At 35.7% G+C, this 18,183-nt stretch overlaps 1 protein-coding gene across 1 annotated transcript; it reads right to left on the bottom strand.

Moving 5' to 3' along the window:
• Positions 1-1,861: 1,861 nt before the first annotated feature.
• Positions 1,862-17,319, bottom strand: LOC136816926 (protein phosphatase 1F-like; the record flags this gene model as incomplete). Its single annotated transcript, XM_067073267.1, is given in 7 exon segments — positions 1,862-3,443; positions 3,702-3,858; positions 4,077-4,220; positions 4,756-4,944; positions 5,314-5,522; positions 9,032-9,141; positions 16,995-17,319. Coding segments are annotated over 7 exon segments (1,449 nt in total). The 3' UTR covers positions 1,862-3,009.
• Between the last annotated feature and the right edge of the window lie 864 nt (positions 17,320-18,183).

Genomic DNA, 18,183 nt, shown 5'->3' on the forward strand with positions numbered 1-18,183 from the left:
TTAGATGATCTGTAAAGTGTAGAAGAGGCTTTCTGGGGGAAATTGTATACTCTTCGGAATAGGACCTTTCTCCCTCTCTTAAACTGTATATTGTTATTCATGATATTCATGACGTAATGTTTTCTACGGAAAGACTCCGGCTCTTGCCAGTAGTGGCAAATTTTGTACAATTTTTGTCTAGTTTAAATTTGCCACTACTGGCTAAAACCGGTGTATTTCCGTAGAAAACATTACGTCATGAATATCACGAATAGATGTTCTATGGATTTGTTTTCTATCATATATTTTCATAGACTAGACTGGACTTTGGTTTCTGATGATTTTTTGAAACTATAAAAAAGCATATGAATACCTCAAAAATTTGAATAAAAATAGGTATACTGGTCATTGTTTGCTAGTTGTTTTTTCTCCAAAAAGGAACTGGATCTAGAGGCATTTATTTTATTTGCTACTACCTCGCAATCAAAGCCAAAAAATGGAGTCTGCTAAATTACACCGGGTCACTTATCAGCGCCATTCAGTCTATCAAAAAGCTTTTAGTCGACCCCGTACTTTTTCCAGAGATTGAACGTCGTAATAGAGAACAGTCACAAATTACAGTTGATATGAAAGTGATTTAAAACGATTCTTAAAATTGCTCTGGTTTAAAGTAAAATGAGGGTGTAGACCGATTTCACATGACGTCATGATCACCCATTTTTCTAAGAATTGACGGAAAGAATATGTACAGGGGTGATTCAGCCCAACTTTCCTAAGTTCAAGGTTATAAATAATTCTCGTTTGGACCTGTACATAGTTTAGTTCATTGTTTTGTTTCATTGTTGAAATTTATGTCAGTTACAGCCAATTCGATTGACTTCCAAATTTGCCATACTCACCAACTTTGCCAAATCTACAATTTCAATGTCAAAAGATCACAGCTTCATGGCAAATTTGTACATCGCTACGCCGCCATTATGATTTCCGTTTTGTGATGCTTAGTCAGCAGTTTTCTGTCGGCGTTTGTAAAGCGAACAATTTTTTAACCAATCAAATTGCCGATCTGCATTGTTTTGCTTTAGCATTGGAAGGTCTTCTGTTTCTCAAAATCTTTGGCAAAAGTGGCAAAATTGGAGCGAAAAGAACACAGGTCTTGTGGGAACAGTGTTTTGTATGGAGACGTATGGAGGTAAGTTCCAAAAATGCCAAGAATGCCAGATTCACCACATCTTTTTTATTTGGCATTTATGGCACTCAAATTTTGCCACATTTGCCAAATTTTTGTCAATCGAATGCAAAATGATTGGCAATCAGGGCAAAAATGGCATATTTTGAAGTCAATCGAATTGGTTGTTAGGGACCAGGGCCAAATATAGACTAGAGTCTACTTTTGGCTGAACTTTGCTTTTTGATAATTTTTTATGACGCTGAGTTCAGTGAAGTAGACTAGGAGCATTTGGCGAGGTCGCCATTTTGAGAAAAAATATATAAAAATCCAAATAACAATATAGCTACTTGGAGTTGAAAGATATAATCAAAAATGAGAAACAAACACGATTAACAGATTTGCGATCCCTTATTCTCTTATAAAAATATTGCTTCATGCTGTTTTTACCTTCCAAAATCAACTAAAATCTGGCGGACTGTTTTACAGTCCGCCTAAGCAAAGGCAGATTACCATATACTACCGGGCCACTTAATCGCGCCATCTAGTCTATAAAAAAAGCTTTAAGTGGACCCCGGGCTAGGCCAAATACGAATGTTTTAAAATGTTCGATACCTTGGTATAATTTAGAGTTAAAATTTCAAATTGTAATATTTTCATACATATGGTCAAAAATCCTCGATGTAATAGGACGGGAAATCCTTATAGAAAAGAATATACTTTTTTTCGATTATCTTTTATAGGTAGGAATACAAATTATATTTTTTAAGTAAACTATCGTACAAAAGTCTTATAACAATAACGAGTATAATAATATATATATATACGCAATATAATATATACGCAATAAACAAAACAAAAATTGATGATAATATACTATGCAGTTATACTTAGTGAGTTTAGTTTCTAGGATCGGTGGTTTCACATATTCAAGTCTACTACACGTTTTTCTTTTATAAGAGCAAACTATATAAGAACATAGGGCCAAAATGTTAAAAACAAGTTAAGAACATTTTAAGGCTTGAGGACTCAAAAGCACCGAAATTCTTGAGAAAGTGGACAAAAATAGTCATAACATTAGGAAAATAAAAACATGTTAAGAACATTTTTAGGCTTAAAACTCAAAAAGTTAAGATGGCTTCGAAAATTTTGGATGTTCTTTTAAAAAACGTGTAGTTGACAACAACTTATTATCACAAAGCTAAATCTACCTCTAAAATAAGGTTTCTAAGGCTTAGTTTTCTGGAAAACACTCCGCTAAACAAAGAACAAAAGTTGTGCTAAGATAACCCTTCTTCAATATTGAGAAAAAATAATGATAAATACGCAATATAAGAAAGAAAGTAGTATAAAATGAACTAAAATGACGTATAAAGAGTTTTAGGAATGATATAAATATATTTTTTTGTGAGTATACATACATTTTATTATACATAAATTTATCTTTGTATTGCAAGAAAAATACAGTATTAGTTTTTGGGCAACAAAGAATTACATTTTATTCTAAGCTCTCCAAATTTAAGAAATCTACGGAAATTAGGGCAGGGCTGGGTATGGGCATTATGGACAGGGCAATCTAGGCACTCTTCCCAGCAAATTTTTCATTTATAAAGGCGTTACACAATTCCCATTCATACTTTTCTCCGCAATATATAAAATACATAAAAAATCATATCGCCAAAAAGAGCAAACTTGTCAAAAAGCAACATTTTCTGAACAATTGGGCGTAAAAAAAATGCATTCACCTTTGACGCCTCTCTCAATCACAAAAACGAGGCTTTCGGATATCAAAAACCCCTACAATGAGCTCTCATAGCAAACGAACGATAAAACCAGTTTACAGATCACGTGACAAGCGGGAGCAATCACGTGTTTTCTTTTGAACTTATTGTTCCTTCCGTCGCCACAGTCCCCTCTGTATGAGCAGCCGGTTTTTCATCATTTGCTTTTTCTTGAGTCTCTTCTCTCTCGTCGCTTACTTGACCTTTGACATTCAAATCTTCATTTTGATGGTTTTCTTTAATGTCTCCTTTTTCGTCTTCATTATTTGCTTCTGACATTTCTTCAGAATTCGTTGTATTATCCGCTGAGAAAACAACAGGTCCATTAAAATCAAAATAAACTACCAAAATCGAAATATTGTCCATTGATCGTTGCTTGATAGCCAAATCAACTAATTTGCCGGCAGCCGAATCTCGAGTTCCTTCTTCCATACATTTCCGTACTAATTGTACAGCGTCGAAAGGTTCCACTGTATCCCACAATCCATCGCACGCTAAGATTACAAATTCCTCGTCACCTAAGAGGTAAATTGGGAAAATATAATCAATTTCCTTGAAAAATCTTCATCCCTTTTCAAAGCTTTTAACCTTATTGTGTTAATCGCTAGCGATCTATTCAGGAGAAAGAAAATTTCATCCAACATGCAATTTTCAGTAGCAGTGACGATGGGCTGCCATAAAAATGTTACTGACGTTGTTTATTAGCCTATGCTTTTATCAACCTTTTTGTCAACATGAAATATTTCTTTTGAAAGTTGCAAGTTAGTTATACAGACCTTCCATTTCGTATTCTTCGACATCCGGTTCACCAGTGACGTACGGTTTCTGTTCAGAATCACCGATTGATCGTGCCACGGCTAAAATACCATTGACACGCCATCCGCCGAAGTTTACAACACATCCACCTAGTGATTCGATTCGGGCACGCTCGTCCTAAATGTCAAATTAATATTGATTTAGACAATTCAGATTGATATACCTAACAATTATACCATAATATTGTAGTGTCGAACAGCAGTTAACAGCTTCAAGAAATACAAAAGCTAACAAATTGAAGAAAACAGCTTTAAAAATTTATCAGTAGATTTTATTACATGAATACTAATTGATTTGTACCACATGATATCAGATTAAGAAGCTGGGATACTTACAGGTCTATTGGGTTTATGAGGATCCATTAATTGTACAGCATCACCTGCTTTACACAACACAACCTGTGAATCACCAAGCCATGCAACGGTTAAGTTCAATCCTTGGATAAGTACCACCACGGCCGTCGCTCCACTTCTTAATTTCTGCAAAAAGTGAAATACATACAGACAATTATTATATAACACCTTTATTACCTGTTATTACACAGATTATAAGTGACTCTAATAAGTCTAAATACATTTTCAAATTTCCATTAGAATTCAATTTTTTGAATACACGTGAAATCAGCAAAAAGTTATCCCATTAAAAAGTTTAGCAATTTTTATTCTTTTTGAATCAACCCTCAGGTGACTAACTAGCTGTGTAAATTTACATTTTAGTAATTCTCTGGCAATCATTTTTTGCAAAAATTTGCATCCCGCCCCTTGCTTATTCAAGACCCTCTATTAGAAACCTGAGAGTATTTGTATTAACTGCTGCACTGTAAGTTGGTCTAATGTCGACATCCCTCTTCTAATTCCGACACCCTTCTTTAGATACAAAAAGGATTATTCCTCTCTGACCACTAAGCAAAGAAAAACAGTTTTGACCTTTCTATCAATTTCAGCTGATAAAAAGGGTGTCGGAATTAGATGAGGGATGTCGACATTAGACCAAGTTACGGTATAAATTGTTTACCTCACGTTTGCCTTTTTTTATAAACTCCTCGTCGGTTTTCAAGATAGCTTTGTGAAGAGCTTCACCAGGCTGCGTTATTAGATTTGGACAAGCTTTCAAATGTGTCAGTAAATGAGAGGCTGCATAATTGGCTGCGTCTATGCCACCGTGACCGTCAAATACAGCAAATAGGGCTTGACCAGTCTGGGCCTAGTAGAAAAATAATAAACACGTTGTAAATGATTATAACACAAAAAAATATAAGTTTTTTTTTGGGGGGGGGTATACAGTCGTTGTTGACAAATGAAAGAGGCCAATTTCAAAATAAGTGTCCAAGAAAACTAAAGATTTTTCTATTTGGTTGACCATACGTTTTGAGAATGACCCTCTTTCATGCAGATTGGACCTTCCTCACTATGTAAAAAGGGTCAATCTGAAATTAAGGTTGGCTTAACAGAAAATTTCGTGGTTTCTCATCATCCATGACATATTTTTTATGGAGTGCTATTTTGGCACGCGCAAGGTATTGTTCAGGGCCAGGCCTGTGAAAGGTTATCTATCAAGTATGGCAGAACAAACCTCATCCAAGTTAAGAAGTGAATTCAAATCAGTATAATAAACATGACGATCCTCCATTCTCCGCCTTCGGTTACGTACAGCTTGTAGACTGACATGAAAGCTCTGTGGATTCTTTTGTATAGTCATTGAATCGAAATTGGATATGAAGTCCAAACACGACTTAAGAAAAACTTGATAAAGATGTTTTGAAAGACTTGATGCATTGTATTCTAAAGAAAAAGAATAAGATGAGAATCAAAATTAATAATAATAATAACATATGTTTTAAGTGGCACGTAGGGTCAGCCCAGGTCTAGGTCCCAGGCAAAAAAATAGGTCCCCCAAATATTAAAAGTTTTTTAAACAGTCCCCAGTCCTATATTCGATGACTACAATTACAAAATTGCTAGCCAAGTTAACCTAGATACAGATCAAGGGCGTGGCATTGTCATATTTGTCCATATCTCCATTAAACACTTGGTAATCGATGTCAAGCCTCCAGTGACTTTCAATGAAGTTTGCATGATTGAAGTACAACTATCAGGAAAATATTTGCTCGCTGTTGCATGCATTTATCGAAGCCCAACTAGATCTACGTCCTCTAACGAAAACAACAACAACCTAAACTTATTGATCAAGTCCATTGCATTAAACAAGAGATATTCGCACAAATGTTTGTTAGGTGATTTCAACTTTCCAACAATCAATTGGGAAAACTGGACCACCCCGCATCTGAAGGATAGCAAAGAAGAGAAATTCTTAAATGCTTTGAGAGACGCATATTATCTCCATCAACATGTTAATGAACCAACTCGATGTAGAGGAACTGATGACCCATCCCTCATCGACTTGATCTTAACAAGCGAAGAAAACCAAATTAGGAATCTCGACTACCTAAGACCACTAGGAAAAAGTGACCATAGTTCGTTGGCTTTCAATTTCGTTTGCTACGCATACTCCAAACCTACGTAAACAAGGTTTATCTATGCTTCGGCATATTTCAAATTAATGAAAAATGACCCGACGTTGAGGGAATGGAAAGAAGGTTTCAAAAATGCACCCGTGAATAAATCAGTGGAAGATCTTTGGGAATCGTTCAAGAAAGTTGTCATTGATCTCAAAAATCGATTTGTCCCTTTGAAAGAAGTTGGAAACGATTTTTGGAGGAAAAAAGGTAAAGTTCCAATTAATAAGAATCTTCAAGATGAAATCAAGTTAAAGAAAACGCTCCATAGAAGGTGGTCAAGATCTGCACCTCTCGATAGAGATCGTCATCGTGTCAATTACAATATTGTAAGAAACAGAGTTAATCGTTTGATGTCAAAGACCCACAGGACTTATGAAAAAAGCATTTGTGATAAATCCAAGGAAAAGCCAAAGATATTTTGGTCTCGTGTAAGATCTAAACTTAAGTCATCAAGCGGAGTCTCACCACTACTTGAAAACCCTGATGACAAATCATCGATTAAACACGACGATCTCGACAAGGCTAACATCCTACAAAAACAGTTTTGCAGCGTCTTTACAAATGAGGCCCCAGGAACGATTCCCGACTTTCCTACACGAACGGAGATTCAAGTTGAGAACATCATCATAACAGAAGATATGATGAGAAAACAGATAAAATTGCTGGACGTGAGTAAATCCTTTGGTCCGGATGATATACACCCGAAAATGTTAGTTGAACTGATTGACCATCTAGCCGAACCCCTGTCTATCATCATGAACAAGACCTTGTCTGAGGGAACAATACCAAAAGATTGGAAGATGGCACATGTGACTCCAATTTATAAAAACAAGGGTGCCCAAAACCTTGCGATAAATTACAGACCTGTTAGTTTGACTTCAGTAGTCTGTAAGTTAATGGAATCATTTATAAGAAAGCGCATTATGAAGCATCTAACTGACGAAAAACTTCTAACCAACAAGCAATACGGTTTCATTAGTCGCCGCTCCACCGTCACACAACTCCTAAATTATTTGGACAAGTGCTGTGAAAGTATAGCTAACGGAAGTGTTGTTGACACTATATATTTCGATTTTGCGAAAGCTTTTGATACTGTTCCCTATCGCCGTCTACTTAAAAATCTGAAAGGATATGGAGTACCTGGAAACATCTTGAGATGGGTAGAGTCTTTTCTGACTGACAGAAAACAATTGGTTAAGGTTAACAAAACTCGATCTAAGACGGATGATGTTATTAGTGGTATTCCCAAGGAAGTGTTTTGGGACCACTTCTCTTCGTTATCTACATCAACGACCTCCCTGACAATGTGCTGTCTTCGATTCTCCTATTTGCTGACGACACGAAGATTTTCAGAGAAGTCAACTCGATTGAGGACTCATTGGCTATCCAACAAGACATACACAAACTTGAAAAGTGGTCAAAATGATTGGCTATTAAGATTTCACCCAGATAAGTGCCACGTTCTCACTCTCGGTAAATATTGGAATATTGTCCACGCGCACCCTTATTCACTTAGAGGTGAACAACTTGTACATGTTTTCGTTGAAAAAGATCTCGGTGTTCTGATAGACTCTGACTTATCCTTTGAAGAACACATATCAAAACAAGTGAAAAAAGCTAATTCCATTCTAGGAGTCATCAGAAGAGGATTCGAAGACCTTAGCCTTAAAACTTTCTTCACTCTGTACACAACCTTTGTCCAGCCTCATCTCGAGTATGCCCAATCTGTATGGTCACCAAAACTACGTAAGGACATCAACTTAATTGAGGGCGTTCAACGACGTGCCACTAGGATGGTCAGAAGGTTAAGTAATCTACCATACGAGCAGCGCCTACGAAAACTTAACTTGCCTTCTCTCGAATTCAGAAGACACTTCGGAGACATGGTTCAGATCTACAAACACTTGCACTTCTACGATAAGGACACCACAGTTGGAAAGTTTATTCGCAGGGTGCGTCCATCTCGAACTCACGATTACGAACTGATACCAAACTTTGCAGACGATGGATTTAGAAGTGTCCAGACCAAGTCGTTTTACTATCGATGTGTGACAGCATGGAACCAACTACCAAAAGAAACTGTTTACGCTACTAGCATCAAAGCGTTCAAAGAAGAACTAACCAAGGCATGGATGGAACATCCATTGCGCTACGAATCAAGATCTTTGTAATTGTAGACGATATATCGGTTTAGAGGCCCTTGTGTGCCTGGACTGTAAATCTTCATTAAAAAAAAAAAAAAAAAAAAAAAAAAAATATCGTTTTTAGGAAAATCACATCTCTATTCTTTTGCCATTCTTGAAATGTGCAGTAGCGTGGTGGGTCGACTAAAATTCAGGCAAAATGGGTAGGCAATTTTAGAAGATTTTGATTTTGGCGCCCGCTATGATAAGTAAAAATGTCTTTGAAAATAAAACAAGTGAATCGAGCACGAAAATGTGGTGATATAAAGAAAAATAGTAGAAGGAATAGTCAGCCCCCAGCTTTGCCATTGAAATTCCAGGCCCCCCCAAACATATCAGGTCCCCCTCAGGTCCCCCTAAATATTTGGCTGTATTTTAGCTCCCAGTTTTAATTTGCATTTTTTTGGGTGTAACCCCCCCCCCCAAAAAAAAAAGTCAGGGGGGTTGACGCTATGGCATGCTCCAAAAAAAATTCAAAAGCTTTTAGGCAGCTGAAGAATTGCATCCACGAAGGGCCACTAGAAATAAAAATCAAACTAAAATGTAATGAAAAGTCATGATATTATAAATATTTCTGCTTAAAACATACCTGTGGATTCATCATCTTTTCTCTCAAGTTTAAACTGTGTCAAATCAGTATCTTGAAACTTGTTCAGCACGTAACTGATCAGTGGTCCAATAAGAATATCAGGACATTTCCTGTAACAAAAAGAAGAATAAAGTAAAATCACTTGTTGGGTTCCAATGTTTACAAAACTCAAAGGAGTTTGCAGGTACAAGCTTAGGCTGAACTTAAAACTTGTTGTTATCTGACCCTAGACTTTAGAGATGGGTTGGTTGATCAGAAATAAAATTGATTTTGCCTATTTGTATCAACATTATCAACATTCTGTTTATATTTTGTTGATTTTGAAAGGAAAGCTGAATAAGGGAATTCACAAGTTTTACGCTTTAAACCCTATTAGAATCTACCATGCTGGAGTTCTTTTGTTTATATCTTGGAGAAAAATTTTTCAAACGACTTGAAACTTTCGACTTTTAATAAAATCTTATTAAGAGTACTTGTACAAAAGTTTAGGATCATAAGTTGTCCAGATCAGGTTTTATGACTTTATTGTGAAACATGACATAAAACCCAGCTAAAATCCTCAAAACTCAAAATTTTAAAGTGCTGATAACTTCTAAACTATTTATTCAATCGTTTTCAAATTTTGACACGTGATAGGCATTGATAATACAAATTTAAAAAATCTAAAGAAAATTTTTGAAAATGATGACGTCATCATTTATGACGTCATCAAATTTTGAAAAATTTACTCATCTTCAGCATAGATTTTAAGAAAAAATCTTCATGGAAATTGCAAAACCAGCAATTATGTTAAAGAACAGTCTTTTACCTTTCAGAATCTTCAAACAGAATCGAAATATCTTTATTGGTTCGACTGTAATAGACATTTTTGTAAACCATATATTTGGGTTTTTTTCCGACAGGTGGAAATTTTGTGATGACGTCATCAGTTTTTGAATGACGTCACCAATTTTTTTTTTTCCTGGAAAATTGTATCATGATGGAGAACATCTGTACCAAATTGGGGCTAATAGGGTTTTAATAAGATAGAGGGAGACAGACAAGATAAAGACTCTGATTTGGCAGGTTTTGTAGTAGGGTTGGTTGGGTACGATGGCAAATCAACATTTTTTGAAAGTCCAGCAGAGATGTACCCACCCCGATCCTAATGTACGGTAAATTGGTTTAAGATCCATATTCTCTAAGAATCAGACAGTTTTAGACAACTTTGTTGGTATTAAATTTTAATTGCTTTCATTTTTGGACATTTATTAGACAATATGAAAAGCCCTAAAAATCCATAATGGTCGCGTTGCTGGCGGCTGGTTGAAATTTGGACTTTTTTTCCAAGTGTAAAAGTCTGACTTTGATAGAAAAAATTAAGTTGCAACTAAGGACACATTAGTTTCTTTTGTTTTTCTGAAAGTACTCACAGTTAAGTGTGAGTACTTGTATAAAAAACCGCCTAGATATGGCACAAAATTCACTTTTTTACAAAATTTTTAGGCCTTGAGCATCTTACTTAGTAATTTTATTTTTGCCAAATACTGTTCACCTACTAACAAAGATCAAATGTTGAAAAATTTATCTTCTACTCAGCCTGGCTGGGCTCTACAGGCCCTATAAGAAGGTGTTAAACTCAAAAAGTGCAATATTTGCCTCAAATTTTCAAGAGTTGCGACAAACAGTTAATTGAGCCTGGAAAAAAAAAGTTGCCTGGTTTCAGAAACAAAAATAAAACCCCATGTGATCTCTAAGCATTTTTGAGTAAAATTCAAAAAATTTTCTTAAGTGCAATTCTTCTGGACTGGTGAGGCAAATAAGGCCCTTTAGCTAACACAAGAGAAAGTTTTTGAAAAATCATCGAAAAGTACTGTTTTCCACCAAAGAATAATGATAATCCCAATTTTCAATCACTGTATAAGCCTGGAATTTTCAGTAGCCTCTGGAAATCCCTTGTAAAGTAACCAGATTTTCAAGAAATTTAGGGGGTCTGCTGTCCAGGGGAGGAGGGGGGGGGTCATTAGTAAAATCTCAGACATATATGAGTAGTAAAAGGATTCTTACAAATTTTTACATGTCACCAACACCCAGACTTTTGGAAGAGGTATTTTACTACCCTGGTAGTAATAAAAGTTTTTGGGACAATTTGTCATGGAGACCACCTATTTTTTGGTTGCTTTTCGGACTGATTTTACAAAAAAAGCTAACAAATGATTTTCTGTGACACATTTTTCACTCAGTGCAAAAATTAATGTTTTGCCCTTAGAATTCAAGTGTTTTTTATATTGACAAAAAATTTCGAGAATTTTTTGTTTACAGCAAACAACTTTCCAACAGAAATTTTTTCAAATTATAAAAATTTTCAGATTTTTTCATAAAAGTCATCTATATAAATAATTAAAAGAATTACAAAAATAGCGAAAATTTGCTAATTTTACCAGTTTTAACTACCCAGGTAGTAAATTTTTTTCAACATTTAACACATAGATACCACCCATTTTAGTATTTACCTACCCTGGGTAGTAAAAGTTTTTTTCAATTTTTCGTCACACCACCACCGTAGTAAACGTCACACTATGTCAGAGATTTTACTACCGACCCCCCCCCCCTGTGCTGTCAATATTGCAAGTTTTTTGGCACTAAATATTTAGAAACAATGAATAGCTGGAAATGATTTTCTGAAGAAGTTTACCAACATTTCTCAAGATTTCTCTTAAATGTAACAAATCTAACAAACCAGTATCTGTTTCCTAGGTAGCTGAAGGTTGTTCTAAACTTAAGATTTAGTAGATTTTTGATGGCTACGTTCCACTTTCTTAGTACTTGAAGATGGCCAAATTGAGATTTTGGGGTTGATTAAATATCTGATTCTCAGTAATCTATCAGTGTAAACAATGCCAGCTGTAGGGAAAAATCAATTGGATTCACTTCTAATCTGCTCGTAGGGTTCATGAACATTCTGAGAATGCTAGAGAACCTTCTTGAATGTTCCTGATCATTTCCTTTTATTTACTAACTAGTTCCAGAATGTCTTAGAATGTTTGGGAATGTTGTAGTACATACCGTTGTTGACCTTTAAGAGCAAAGCTGTCACTGTCAGAAGTTTTTTAAAGGTTGAGGAAAATGTTTTTCAGATTTTATATACGACTCCATTTTGCTAGTCTGTATTCAGACAAAAACCAGCTAAAAACAAAACAGATCTGAACAGATTGGACATACTAAGGGTACAAACTATTGGTCACATTCATCTGCTACAACATCTACAAGATATTCAACTCCTGCAACTTTGTCCAAAGATTCGCAAATCTGCAGGGTTTGTAGACTGAAATTTGTTGATTGCCTACATGATTTCTTTTCTCCGCTGTAACAAACGCCGACTCAAGGATGGCTAAAAATTGTTCTGACAAGTGAGTCCGTCCGCTGTGATAATAAAGAGAAGAAAAGTCACATGGTTCATCCTTGGTCAGTCATCCAATTTTGACATTCCTAACAAATAGGGGTTTTTAATCTTAGTAAATTAAACCAAAGAATAAAAACAAATATGGCAGATTTTCTAAATTTTCTGTAGGGTTTGTAGGGTTTGAATGTCCCAAAGATTTGCACATTTCTTTTTGCTGAGAAAAGATTGAAATTCAGCTACAACTCCTGTGATATCTGCAAACAAAGTAGCTCAAGAGGTACTGTGTTTGAATCTCCTTCAAACGCTGCAAACCCTTCAAATTCGTGACCAAAGATTTGCAAATATGGGTTTTTTGCAGGGTTTGCAGGGTTCGTAGTGACCAATAGTTTGTACCCTAACTGTGTATGCAATGTCAAAAAAATAAATACTACCTGTTCAACAATAAATCAATTTTTCTATCTAAAATTGTCAAATAATGCCGAAAGCAGTGATTTTCATCTGTATACTGTACTTTTTTACTTTTCTGCTGATTCAACATTTCATCATGAAAAAAATGTCTTTTTCGGCAAAATTTTCCAAAAAGAGCATTTTAGTTTTTTTTTTTAAATGATGCTCCACTCTTTTCATTTGTACTCCAGGCAATGTCAATTGAACTGTTCCATTAAACAAACTAATGGAACAGTAATCAAACTATGAAAATTCAGCAAAGTTCGATTGATGGACCGCTCTCGATTCAATTAAAGTTTGCTAGGTTTGATCAATGTTCGATAGGTTAGATCAATGTTCAATAGGTTAGATCAATGTTCGATAGGTTCGATCATTGTTCTATAGGTTCGATTTTCTTTTTGATTGCACTGTGCTTTCTGCTATTCGAACACTCATCAAAAGAATTGAAAATGCATCGAACTACTTTTAAAAACACTTGTCTAACTACTTGAACACTCGTTTAACTACTCAAAAACTTGTCTAACTACTCAAACACTCGTCTAACTACTGGAACATGCATCTAACAACATCAAACCGTATTTTTAATTGGACTAAATTTAACTAATCAAGACACCTTGAGATGGGGTAACTTGCATCAGTGGAGGCTAACATGATTAAAATACAAAGTTAAATTAAAACAAAGATCGTAGAGTAGAGCTGCAAGCGGAGCTGCTCTAACTTGGGACGATTGGTCGAAACATGGGACGTGTTAAGAGCCAGTTTTTCTAAGAATGGGGCAATTTGGGGCAGGTCCAATAGTTTGAAACTTAGATTTTTTTCATTTTTGGATATGTTATTAAGTATAATGAACTGAGTAAAATCCCAAAATTTTTTGGTCTGAAAATCCATAATGGCGGATTTATAGCAATTTGAAGTTTTTGGAATTTTTTGGCATTGCACTTAAATTGATTTTTGTTATGAAATTATGCTTTCTCACATCAGAATGAGGAATTCTTTTTTGGTTATTCTGAAAATATGGGCGGTCAACTATCCAATTTTCAAAAAAAATCAAAATTTTCAAAATGGTAGCCTGAGCTATGATGTCACAAAAACGCTACAATTTTGATTTTTGGGGTAATTCAGAGACACCTGACCAGTGTCAGGGGAGTTTTTATCTGATCAAAAGGATTATTTCTGATAGTTCAGTCCTTGGACTATCCATTTGAGGTCATTGCAACAAAAAATTCTGGCCCCACTGGCCCCTAGAGGCCTGAAAAGCCTGATATGTCTGAAAAAAGTACCAACTTTAGCTCCCATTTTCCAGAGATCCCAACATTGTCTGGCCTCCAACTCTTTTGTTCCTCAGAGACAACCTCTTAGTCTCTCAGGAACAAAAGAGAAACCTATGTGACCTTGCTCCATTAATTTTTTATCTCAATTTGAAATTCTTTTAAACTTCGCTCAAAAAATGACCAAAAAATGGAATATTTTGGTTCATTGGAAAACTTTGAAGGGATCTAGGTCCATGAATTTGATGGAAAATTAGGGCTAAGACAAATACTTCATAATAAAACCATGAGATTAGGATGAAAAAGTTGTCAAAAGTTCATTTTTGGTCCAAAAGTACGCTTTTTTCAATTTTTCTACTTGAGCTGAAGACATTCCATTGCACCCAACAATTGGCCAATAAAAAATAATTTTGATGCCATTATCATATTTTTCTTCAACCAAACCCAGAAAGGTTTCCAGGGAAATCAAATGTGAATTCAAAAGATCTATAGACAGGATGGAGTTTAAGAGATCTTTTGAATTTTGAAACATATGCCTTTATATAAAAGTCCAAAAATGGATGACAAAACCGTTGTATAACTATAACTAACCATATTTTCAGGATACCCAAAAAAGAATTCCTCATTCTGATATGAGAAAGCATAATTTCATAACAAAAATCAATTTAAGTGCAATGCCAAAAAATCCCAAAAACTTCAAATTGCCATAAATCCGCCATTATGGATTTTCAGACTAAAAGAATTTGGGATTTTACTCAGTTCATTATACTTAAAAAATAACATATCCAAAAATGAAAAAAATCTAAGTTTCAAACTATTGGACCTGCCCCACTCTTAGAAAAACTGGCTCTAATATCTGGCCTGTATTTTCACTTACTGTTAAATCTCTTTGACAACAAATTTGTTTTGATAACTCCACCAAGTTTATCAATCATACTTCTTTGTTCCTCTTAGAGTGCACAGACACTCCCGTGTGTTTCACTACGGAATGTTTTTCGATTTTTTCGATGCAAAAGAGAAATTATGTATATATTTCTTAATACGTCGTTCATTAACTAAAATCAAATGACTTTGGAGGTTCGGTGAAATGGTGGCTGAATTGCTGTCCCATGTTTTGTCAGCTAGTCCCAAGTTAGAGCAGTTGACGGTAGCTAGTTGATTTTTTTTGAAATGTTGCTGCTTTTATGGGTTTTTTATTTGATAGTTATACAAGTTTTCCTCCACTGATGCAAGTTACACAACTTCACGGTAATTTCCACGGTATTCAAACACTTACCGTGAGATCGGTTAACTTGCATCAGTGGAGGCTAACATGCATAGCCCTAAAATGAATGACTTGGCTGGTCATTAAAATACAAAGTTAAGTCAAAACGAAAATGGTAGACAGTCTAAACTTAAACTCCTATATCAGGATTAGAAACTAGGCTAGTCTTAGCTCTTTTATCTTTTCCTTTACATTAATACAATGCTGACAAGTTGAAACAACACATGTGTACATGTACATTGACAAGTAATCCCTGAGAGAAGCTTATATCAAAATCTGCAACAAAAACGAAAATGGTCTCTTCTACTGATTGCTTCCCAGCGCTCCTTCGCAGCTGTTTATCATATTTTAACCAATGAGGTTGCCACATTTCAAACAGCCCTTCTTTTTGGTCTCTCAATGCCCATGCAGGACAAGCGGCTGTAAAATCCCACCCTTCATATATTTGTTTCAATCCGTGATCCGTGGCTTAGGTTTTTTCTCATCTTCAATTTACTGAAGAAAGCGGGAATTTGATGCGAGAGCTAGATTGCCAACAAAGTGCCGTAAAAAATAATTTTGAATAAAAGAAGAATTTAAAATCTTAAATATTTTCATTTTGAAGAATAGGCAGATAGGTGCAAAAAAGTGAAACATAGAAAACTTTCTATGCTTAGTTTTTTTGCACAAAACCCTGTAACTATGGGCGAGCATCCTGTTGCAAATTGAAAATGAAACCACTCAAAACGAAAGTAAAATTGGCCTGTACTCGAAATCCTGTAATCTTGATATACGAGTTTAAGTCTATACTGGTAGAGTAGAGCTGCTAGCGGAGCTGCGTATTTCACTTGTTTTGAAATTTTGCTGCTTTGATTGGTCAGTCATTTGATGGCTATGCAAGTTTCCCTCCACTGATGCAAGATACCCCTGACTCACGGTATCGTTTGACTAGGTTCAATTTATTTTGATGGTTTGATTAAATAAATCAGTTCGATAGGGTTCGGTTGACATTGCCTGGTGGTGTACTGTACTTCCAGTTTGCAGAGTATAGACCTTTTTTCAAAGAGGACCTCCTGTTGAATAATTATGTAGTCCAGCCATAAAAACAATGATAGAGCCATGCATAATTACTGTATCATGCATATTGTAATAATTATGCATAGTTTTATCATTGTTTTTCTGCTGGACTACATAATTTATTCAACAGGGTAGCCTCTTTGAAAAAAGGTCTATGACAAGGCTGCGCTCGACGAAAAATTCCGAAATACCAAGTTCCGCACTGGAAGAGCGCACCTGATAAATTTTAATCCTGAAAAGGTGCACCTATACCTTGGAAATTGACCCAAAATAACAAAAATTGCTAAAATTAGCGCTGATCTCTCTTGACTTGTTCTTGAGGAGAAAATAGCAGAACTCTGCACTCGGGGTTAAAAAAAACCATCTGCACTTGCACCTGAAAACCTCAAAATTTGAACCTGCACTCGACTTTTTCCGAGTCGTGCACTCGAGATCTCGAGCAAACGTGCCACACTCTGGCAAACTGGGCTGTACTTCAAATTGCTTGCAATTGTGATAAATTAATTTAAACATACAGTAAAAAATTTCATGAGAATTATTACATACCTATAATGAAGAAATCGGTTAATGATATCAGTGAGTTCCCCTGGAATTTCCTCATCAGTCACACAAAAACACAGGGATTCAAATTGGTTGTCATGTGGAAAACTTGCAGAATCGTCGTCTTCAGATTTTGCAGAGTTTGTGAGGCCTTCTAAAAAGTTTCTGCATTCTGCTCTTTCAAACTCTGTCAAAGCAGTAGTTGTCATCATGTGAGTTTCAAGCTTTGAACCATCTCATTCGTGTAAAACAAGCATCGATCTCATCAGTAAGGTTGAAAAAAAAATCACTATAACATTATAAGAGTTAGCTCAGTTGACCTGACATATTCGGATAGAAAGTCGCGTATTATTGGTTTTTCCTAATTCAATCAATACTATTATATAATACTTGTTCCAATGTTCCAATACTACTATACTATACCATACTATTATGCTGTACTATCTATATGTAGTATGTGTACCATATGTATCGTCGTTCCGTGTTCCAATGTTCCAATATATGCATGCGTAGTGTATGTAGTATGTGTACCATATGTGCCGTCGTTCCATGTTCCAATGTTCCAATATATGCATGCGTAGTGTATGTGTATGTGTACCATATGTGCCGTCGTTCCAATGTTCCAATATATGCATGCGTAGTGTATGTAGTATGTGTACCATATGTGCCGTCGTTCCATGTTCCAATGTTCCAATATATGCATGCGTAGTGTATATGTAGTATGTGTACCATATGTGCCGTCGTTCCATGTTCCAATGTTCCATATATATGCATGCGTAGTGTATGTAGTATGTGTACCATATGTGCCGTCGTTCCATGTTCCAATGTTCCAATATATGCATGCGTAGTGTATGTAGTATGTGTACCATATGTGCCGTCCAATGTTCCATGTTCCAATGTGCCGTCCCAATGTTCCATAATATATGCATGCGTAGTGTAGGTAGTAATGTGTACCATATGTGCCGTCGTTCCATGTTCCAATGTTCCAATGTGCATGTGTATGTAGTATGTGTACCATATGTGCCGTCGTTCCATGTTCCATGTTCCAATAGAATAGTGCATGCGTATGTGTATATGTAGTGTATGTAGTACCATATGTGTTCCGTCGTTCCATGTTCCAATGTTCCAATATATGCATGCGTAGTGTATGTAGTATGTGTACCATATGTGCCGTCGTTCCATGTTCCAATGTTCC

Source organism: Clytia hemisphaerica, unplaced genomic scaffold (assembly GCF_902728285.1).
Source record: "Clytia hemisphaerica strain Z4C2 unplaced genomic scaffold, Clytia hemisphaerica genome assembly, whole genome shotgun sequence".
In the NCBI taxonomy this organism is placed as follows: Eukaryota; Metazoa; Cnidaria; class Hydrozoa; order Leptothecata; family Clytiidae; genus Clytia; species Clytia hemisphaerica.